The sequence below is a fragment of the Sinocyclocheilus grahami genome, unplaced genomic scaffold, assembly GCF_001515645.1.
Source record: "Sinocyclocheilus grahami isolate Dianchi unplaced genomic scaffold, SAMN03320097.WGS_v1.1 scaffold121.1, whole genome shotgun sequence".
Lineage (NCBI taxonomy): Eukaryota > Metazoa > Chordata > Actinopteri > Cypriniformes > Cyprinidae > Sinocyclocheilus > Sinocyclocheilus grahami.
The window spans coordinates 2,088,453-2,097,703 of NW_015505300.1; the positions used below are offsets into that span (position 1 = coordinate 2,088,453).

General features: G+C 38.5%; 1 protein-coding gene across 1 annotated transcript in view; it reads left to right on the forward strand.

Annotated features, from left to right (window-relative positions):
• The window catches only part of LOC107589917 (ADAMTS-like protein 2), a 22,406-nt gene extending 14,813 nt beyond the window's left edge, over window positions 1-7,593 (forward strand). Inside the window, exons 14-18 of the mRNA XM_016278493.1 lie at window positions 1,588-1,743; window positions 1,846-2,016; window positions 3,155-3,331; window positions 5,497-5,641; window positions 7,136-7,593. Coding sequence (XP_016133979.1) covers window positions 1,588-1,743; window positions 1,846-2,016; window positions 3,155-3,331; window positions 5,497-5,641; window positions 7,136-7,257 — 771 coding nt within the window. The 3' untranslated portion in view covers window positions 7,258-7,593. The remainder of the gene's footprint in view (window positions 1-1,587; window positions 1,744-1,845; window positions 2,017-3,154; window positions 3,332-5,496; window positions 5,642-7,135) is intronic.
• The last annotated feature ends 1,658 nt before the right edge of the window (window positions 7,594-9,251 follow it).

The following is a 9,251-nucleotide window of genomic DNA, read 5'->3' on the forward strand; positions in this document are numbered from 1 at the left end:
GGACATAATTACGGATTATAATGACTTATACTGTCTTTTTAAATGCAAACATAAAACCATGTCTGCATTTGTGATCGGAGAAATGACAAACAACAAGCGCTACTCTACACTGCTCAAAACTCACGTTTGAATCGTCAGTGGCAAATTCTTTAAATATAAAAAACTTACTTACAGTCTGTGAGTCAGAACAGCCAGCATTGTAGTCTACTCAGGATCAGGAAACAGTCCCCCATAAAATGTGCTGCACACATCTGAATATTTGGGTTGAACTGTTCTGGAACAGTGTCGTAAATACAACTTAACCACTGATTTCTAGTCGTGTCCTCTTTTGGAAGGCCAAACAAAGTAGTTTAGCTTTCACAACGCTAAAGGAGCGGAGCGGAGGCCAGCGGATTCGACGAAGGCGGGCTTGCGGCAACCACGTGATGACCCTGGGCTGGACTCCGCTTCGTCCACGGTGAAAGCCGATCCGGCGATCCACAGCGCGAAGTTGATATACTTCCTCAGCGACCAGCACGGATCAGCTCTTTTGGAAGACCAAACAAAGTAGTTTCACTTTCACAACGAAACACACAGCGCCTTCACGACAAGGCGGCAGCGGCAACAACAATACTACAGCGAGAATAAAAGTTGCGCCTTCATTCTTTGCGTGAACATTTCGGCGGCGTTATGCAAATCTTCCCACATCGTGACCTAGACATGTGGGGGCGTGTTAGAACGAGCCGTTTTAGGTAGGCATGGTTGACTCAACTTTTATAAAGAATATCTATTTGGATTTGAGACTTTAGTCTTTGCAACTTTACAGATCTTCTTTATGCACCAAGAGCTTGTAACACTTCAAAGAGAAAGGAAAAATTGAAATAGCATCATATGATCCCTTTAAAGTTTTAGTAATTTCGTTGTGTTTTTGCCATTTTCCTAGGTTGTTTTTTCTCTCTCTATTTTTTTATAGGTTTTATTTTTGTTTTAGTTCATTAAGTACATTTTAGTATTTTAGTACATGAAGTAAAAAATTATTAAAATGCGAAATGTTTTTTTTATATTTATTTTCTTTTTTTTCAATTAACGCTGATTTTATTTCAGTTATTTTTTTTTTAAATTTAGTTTCAGATTAAGTTTTAGTTAATAGTGAACTAAATGCAACAGTTTCAGTTTAGACCCAATAAGTCAAGTCAAGTCCCCTTTATTTATACTGTATATATATATATATATATATATATATAGCACTTTTAACAATTCAGATTGTGTCAAAGCAACTTTACAGCATTAAATAGGAAAATAGTGCGTCAATAATGCAAAATGACAATAATAAACACTCAATTTTCAGTTAAAGGCAGTTCATTACTGAATTCAGTGATGTCATCATCCAGCTCAGTTCAGTTTAAATAGTATCTGTGCAATCAAGTTGATGATATCGCTGGATATTAAGTGTCACAAACTAAGCAAGCCAGAGGCAACAGCAGCAAGGAACCAAAACTCCATCGTGACAGATCGGAGAAAAAACATTGGTAATTAGTCGGGGGGCCAGTTCTCCTCTGGCCAATAGTGAGCCAAATGTGACAGTAATCATGTTTTTCATTCTGACAGTGTTCAGCGCAGTGTGGCGGTCATGGGGTGAAGAGCCGCGAGGTGCGCTGCTCCATGGAAGCCAGACTCTGTAACGAGTCTACCAGACCGGTCAGCCAGAGAGAGTGCGAGGGGCCGCCCTGTGACCGCAGGTGGACCGTCTCTGACTGGGGGCCGGTGGGTTTCAGAAAACGTCCTGTAAAATATCACATAGAAATTTAAAATATTAGATTGTCCATTAAACATGATATTATGTGTCTTTGCTTCTCCCTCTCTAAGTGCTCAGGGCCATGTGGGGAGGGCAGGATGAGACGCTACGTGGTGTGTAAGAACAGTAGTGGGAAGGTGATTTCTGATGGCCAGTGTGATCCAGAGCTCAAGCCGCTGGCCGTGCATCCATGTGGAGACAAAAACTGCCCCGCTCACTGGGTGGAGCAAGAGTGGGAACAGGTGAGCTGCCCCTGTGTACTGCAGTTTATGGTAACTCTTCCCATCCATCGCCTATGCATTGTTATTTTCATTTTATACCCTAATTTTAATTTGAGTTTGTTTTAGTTATTTTATGTGTATTTATTTGTATTAATTTGTGTATTTTGTATTTGTTTAGCATTCATTTATATTTATTTCAGTTCATTTTTATTAATTGTTGTATTGCATTTATTTCAGTTCTCTTATTTCTTAACTCTTATTTTAGTTAGTTGGCAACATTTCAAGATTTCGTTTAAGTTTTTTTCATTTTTGGCTTTTTATCTAATAATTATATGTGACCCTGGACCACAAAACCAGTCTTAAGTCGCTGGGGTATATTTGTAGCAATAGCCAAAAATATATTGTATGGGTCAAAATGATTGATTTTTCTTTTATGCCAAAAATCATTAGGATATTAAGGGAAGATCATGTTCCATGAAGATATTTTGTAAATTTCCTACTGTAAATATATCAAAACTTAATTTTTGTTTAGTAATATGCATTGCTAAGAACTTCATTTGGACAACTTTAAAGGTAATTTTCTCAATATTTAGATTTTTTTGCACCTTCAGATTCCAGATATTCAAATAGTTATATCTCAGCCAAATATTATTAATAAAAAAGCTTATTTATTCAGCTTTCAGATGATGTATAAATCTCCATTTAAGTCCAGGGTCACATATTACACTTTACAAGAAGGTTATATTTGTTAACATTAGTTAATTACATTAATTACATTGTTATTACAACATGAAATAACAATGAAGAGTACTTGTAAAGCATGTATTAATCTCAGTTAATATTAATTTCAACATTTACTGATGCATTATTAAAATCCAAAGTTATATCTGTTAATATTAATTAATGGTCATGAACTAACATGGACTAACAATGAACAGTTGTAGTTTTATTAATTAAAGCTAACAAAGATTAATAAATAATATAACAAATGTATTGCTCGTTAATGTTAGTTAATACATTACTTAACATTAACTAATTAATTAAATGTAAAGTGTTACCAACAATTTTTTATAGTTTTTGTTTTATTTAACAATAGCAACCCAGCTCCTATGTGTTTAATGAGCTGTTTACTGTAGTATTTTGTCTTGAACATTCCCAGTGTAATGCCACATGTGGCCGTGGGGTGAAGACGCGTCAGGTGGTGTGTGCAGGGCTAGAAGGTGGTGTGTTCAAGGAGTACCCCGAACGGATGTGCGACAGATCCCTCAAATCTGTGGACAGTGCGGCCTGTTTTGAGAGACCCTGCTCCAAGTGGTTCACCACATCCTGGTCCAAGGTTAGGAGGGGTTATTATAGTTTACCTGGTTTGGCAACTCTTCTTATTAATCTTTTTATGTTCTACAGAATGCAAGGGTTTTATGCCATGTGTAGGGTATTCATTGGGATGTTGACACATTAGCTTCATAGTTCATACAGTGACTGTACTGGACACAATACTAATAATATAAAAGGATGATACGACATACACCAAAAAATTTCATATGCCATTCTTAAACAAATAATGTGTTCTTCACATCAGTTTTGTTCTCTCATTGAGTTTGTGTTCAATAACCTAATAGTCATTTAGTATGGAAGCCTGTTTAAAATAGGAAATAAAGTTACAATTGTTGCAGGGGCGTAGATTACATGGGGGACATGTCCCCCCCACTTTTGATATCACGTAAATTTGCACTTTTTCGGTCAAGTGTGTTCGCATAGAGGTTTTCAAGAGCCAATGTGAATAAATATATATTTAAATTCAAAGAGACAGGATAGTCTGTGCATGATCTGATGTTTTATTCGGACCCAGAATAAGGCGAGATGAACATCACGGAACGCAAAACACTCTGTGCAGTGTATATTTCATTCATACTCGTAGCCGGAGGGCGCTGCAGAAAGTCATACCAGGAAATTCCTAATATGGACAAAAGCGTTCAGCTATCACTGTATGAAAACAGTTGTTTTCACAAAAAAACAGAAACGTTTGGAAACATGAAGACATTAAATTTTCAGGTTTCTTTGATGAATAGAAAGTTCAGAAGAACAGCATTTATTTGAAATAAAAATCTTTTGTAACATTATAAATGTCTTTATCATCACTTTTGATCAATTTAAAGCATCCTTGCTAAATAAAAGTGTTCATTTCTGTCATTTCTTTTCCCAAAAATATTTAAATTATACTGACTCTAAGCTTTTGAATGGTATAGTGTATAATGTTGCAAACGCTTTTTATTTCACATAAATACTGATCTTTGGATCCTTCTATTCATCAAAGAATCCTGAAAAAATTTACTCAACTATTTTTAAATATTGATAATAATAATAATAATAATTTAAAATTTCTGTCCCCCTCACTTCTGAAATGATGGCTACGCCCCTGAATTGTTGTGAGACAGTCACAGAGAGAAATAAAGTGACATTGATAAGAAATCGTGACAATTGTGAGATAATTGTGGAATTTTAAATCACAATTATGAGATATAAAGTCAATATAAAGTAAAAAAGGGAGGTGAAGCCACAATTATGAGATATTATGAGAGTTAATTGCAATTACGAGAAATAAGTCACAATTACAAGAAACTGGGATTTAAAGTCACAATCATGAGAAATAAAGTTGTGTGAAACAATATAAAGTCAAAATTGCCTCAGTCATGAGATAGTGTGGGATTTAATTGCAATTACAATAAATAAAAGTTGCAATTACAAGAAAAATTTGCAGTTGTGAGAAATAAAGTTGTGTAAAATGATATAAGATAAGGCCACACTTATTAGATATTATGAGATTTAAATGAAATTGAGAAAAGTAAAAGGCACAATTACAAGAAATTATGGGATTTAAAATTGCAATTACAAGAAATAAAGTCATGTGAGATGGTATAAAGTGACAATTATGGAGATAAAGCCTTAAATATGAAAAATGGGGAGATAAAGCCTCAGTTATGACATATTGTGGAATTACAATAAATGGAAGTTGCAATTACAAAAGTTGTTTTGTAAATAATATTATATTAGACTATATTCGAAATAATATCACAATACTGAGATCAAATCTCAATGGTGAGCTGAAGAACATGTCCAATATGAACGAACACCTCCTCAAGGTGCAATCACTTTTACCATTGCTCAGCAAAATTTCGCAAGTGAAATTTAGTCATTTCAATAAGAATCTGCACGAGTTTCATGTGAGGTCTAAAAAGTTCCCCACAATTTTGACGTTGGTCATGCAAATTCACTGTGTTGAACTGAATTTAGGAAACACTTCCGTATGGCATCTGATGCACATGACTCTAACCCAGTCTAATTATGATACAGTGCTTCTGTGAGACCAACTTTTTAGAAAATATTTTGTTTTGCACATCGCTTTGAAAGTCATAGGTGCAAATAGGGTGGGATCTCTCTGTCCGGGATAATAGTTCATTAAAATGTTTGCCTCTCTCATGTGTTTGTGTATGTGCCCTGCAGTGCAGTAAGACATGTGGGATAGGAGTGCGTGTGCGAGAGGTGAAGTGTTATCAAGGAGAAGAACTGGGCCATAGCTGTGATTCAACACTGAGACCAGTGGCCAGGCAGAGTTGTGAGGTGCAGCCCTGCACTACTGAGCCACCAGGTACTGTTATAGCAAACTACAGATACAAACAGACTGAGGTCTCCAAACCGACTTGAGACTGTCTAAAGCTCGAATATGCATTGCAGACTTTCAACAAGACAGGCCTTGAGTGAATTGAAAAGAAATACAATCTATCTTTATTTGGAAAGATGCTGTAAGGACACACCCTGGCATAGCTGTTATTTGATCATGCCAGTTGTAAGTAGTTTACGCTGTACCTTTTAATGAAACACAGCAACGAGTGCGTGTTAAAACACTTGGCTAAATTAAAAGCACATGTGGATCTATTTTTGGCACAACACAAGCTAATTCCTGCGAAATTTAGACCAGATTAATGCTTTGTTGTTTTTAAGCTTGGCAGGGCAAGTACATCAAGCATGTCGTCAATTTGGCAGCAAATGTTGTGCTTTTGGACAGCAATGATATTCCTTGTTCTCTGTTAAGAGATTTAGAAGAGAGAATATGGTACGTAACTGATGTTCATTGAGATCTACTTAAAGCACTTTTCTTGACATCTCTGCAAATACTTGCCTTATGAAGGTGAAGTGTGTCTTTGCCACAATGGAACTGCAAAAATCATGATTGTTTCCAAACATTTTTTCATAAACTTTCCGCCCATTCTTCTGTGTTCCATTTTTTTGTCAAACAGACAGTCCCTATTGGAGCAATAGCCTTGTGGGAAGAACTTTGAAATATAGTTCAACTGTGCCTCAGCAGGCAACACAACACAAGTTTGAGACCCGGCTTGAGGTCCTTTGACTGTCCTGTTCCCCTATCTCTACTCTTCCTTATTTTCTGTATCCTCTAAATTGTCCTATCTAATAAAGGCATGTAAAATTTCAAAAATATAAGATAAAAAAAATAGGCAGTCCTGCCCCAAACTGTAGTTCTACTTCTCAAACAAGCAAAAAAAAAATATATATTTTGAAATTGATATATGCATGCATATATGTGTTTATTTATTTACTCTGTTATTAAACTGGGATTTTGACATGGGAATATATAAACATAAATATTTAAATGTATGTATTTATTTATCACATAGCATTCTGTTATTTATTTTTTAAACTTGGATTTCAACTTAATTAAACCATTAAAATATTTATTTACTTTATAGTTTTTTTTCTGTTATTAAAGATATTTTAACATGCAAGAAAATAAATGTAAATTTATATTTATTATACAGCTTTATCTGCTATTAAATGGATTTCAACATTTTAAATATATATTTATTTATGGTATTTAAGTAGTATTTTTTTTTTATGTGAGAACAATAAATGTAAATGTGTGTATGTGTTTACTATATAACTTTTTTAAACTAGCATTGAAAAAGTACATTTAATTACTTATTTTATTTATCCATAATATTTGCTATTGGGATTTTAACATTTAAATAAATTATTTGATATATATTGTATATTTAATACAAATTAATGATGTAAGAATCATGTTTTCATATCTTTTAAAACGGTTTGTTTCTTATTTTTCTCCCAGCTGAGGATGCTTGTCAGGATAAAGCGACAGCTAACTGTGCCCTTGTCCTGCGGGTGAAGTTGTGCACTCACTGGTACTACAGGAAGGCCTGCTGTCTATCCTGCAGGAGCAAGAGCCAGTGAAGGCTGTCTGGCTCCTCACTGTGGCCTTGCAGTTAATGTGAAGACCCTCCTCCACATACTGGATGCACTGAACCCAGAACTGTACCCCTCCCTGACCATATCCAGCCCTCCAACCCCACTGCTGTCAATCTCTCCTCCATAAAGAAAGGTGCTATATCAAAAGGGCACTGGCCCTGGTCGTGGTCCTGCAGGGACCCGGTAAAGGCAGCTCCTGTAACTGGACTGCAGAGGAGCCGTGGGTCTACTGATGAGAGACACACAGTCCTCTGATCAAACAACCGTACTGTGTACTGTAGAAGCCTTGATTCTGCTCTCACACACGTCTAAATAAATACACACACATCATATGATATATGTACAAAGTTTTTTTTTTAATTTAGTTTTTTTGTTGGTGTCCACTGTTGGTCTAGAAGAAGAAATAAAACTAAAGTGGTTTTGTGATCTGGGTTGTGTTTTTTTTATACATGCATATTCACACACTGTAAACATTCATTCAGTATTTTCATGCTTTTGTCATTGAATATTCTTAACATTTGATACAAATCCATTTATTTCATACAAGCTTCATTATATACAGTAAATATAAATATAACAGTAGTGTACAATGAACCCATATGTTGCTCTATCAAAGGAAATATTAGACATTATAATATAAAATCTATATATTATTAAAATATTATTTCATATATTATATGGACCAAGTGTTATTAATCCCATTTTGCTTCAACAAATATATTACATGTTTGAATATGAAACTAAAAGCATACGCCACGTCTGGCTGCCGAGGGGACGGAGGAGCTCAACAGGGTCTACTATATGGACTCTCTGGAGTGGTTTCAGCAAGCCAACCCGAAGCCGGGGCCTCTCAGTGCTTCTAACCGTTTGAGGTGAGAACACAGGAGGATACCGGCTCCACACGAAGACTATAGAATGTGAACGAGTTAGGGGTCGCCCAGCCCGCAGCTCTACAGATATCAGCACCTTAAGGCTCAGACGGGACAGAGCAAAGCTAGGGCTGGGTCTGCCTCCTCCGAGGGCAGTGCTTGAAGGTTCACCACCTGATCCCTGAAGGGAGTAGCGGGAACCTTGGGCACATAGCCGGCACTCTAGGCACGAATTGTTGACCGAAAATGCATGCAAGGTTTGGCGGGGGCCTGGATGGGCGGGGCGGCTGCCCTGCGACCAGCTCCACGGCACAGGCTTTGCTGGAGGCCGCAGGAGCGGGGCGGTGGCAGGGGGCCGCCCTCGGCAACGGCAGCATCTGCACGCCAGGGTAGTGTACATGGTGGATGTACCTGATGGCCTCAGTCTGCTTTGGTCAGCGGAGAACTGCTGGGCGCGTTCAAGAATCGTGTCTTGTCCGTCTCTCACATGTCAGCCAGTCACAGCCAGAAATGGCGCTCCTGGACCACCATAGTGGACATCGCACGACCCAGAGACCGCGCCGTAACCTTCGTCGCTCGTAGCGCGAGGTCCGCCGCGGTGCGGAGTTCTCTGTGAACTTCTGGGTCGTGACCACCTTCGTGCAAGTCCCTCAGTGCCTTGGCCTGGTGCACTTGCAATCACGCCGTAGCGTGTAAGGCGGAGGCAGCTTCTCCACAGGTCGTATAAGCATCGCTGGCCAGTCGAGCACCTACAGACCCGGGAGGGGAGGGCACGGTTCTTCCTGCCGGTTGGAGGCGGTATTAGGACACAACTGCATCGCAACCAACCGCTCCACCGGGGGGACCCTTGTAACCCCCTAGCTGCCCCACCATCGAGGGTGGTGAGGGAGGAGGACCCAGCAGATCGGATTCCGGCAGTAAAAGGTGCCGTCCACGACTTGTTGAGTTCCTCATGCACCTCCGGGAAGAAAGGCACCGAGGCCGGGCGCTGAGAACCAGCGCGGACCACCCCGAGAACCGATCGTGCAACCTTGAGGGCTCGGGACACAGTGGAAGTCTCCACTCGAGCCCTACCCCCATGGCGGCCCGGGAAAGCATAGCCATTATTTC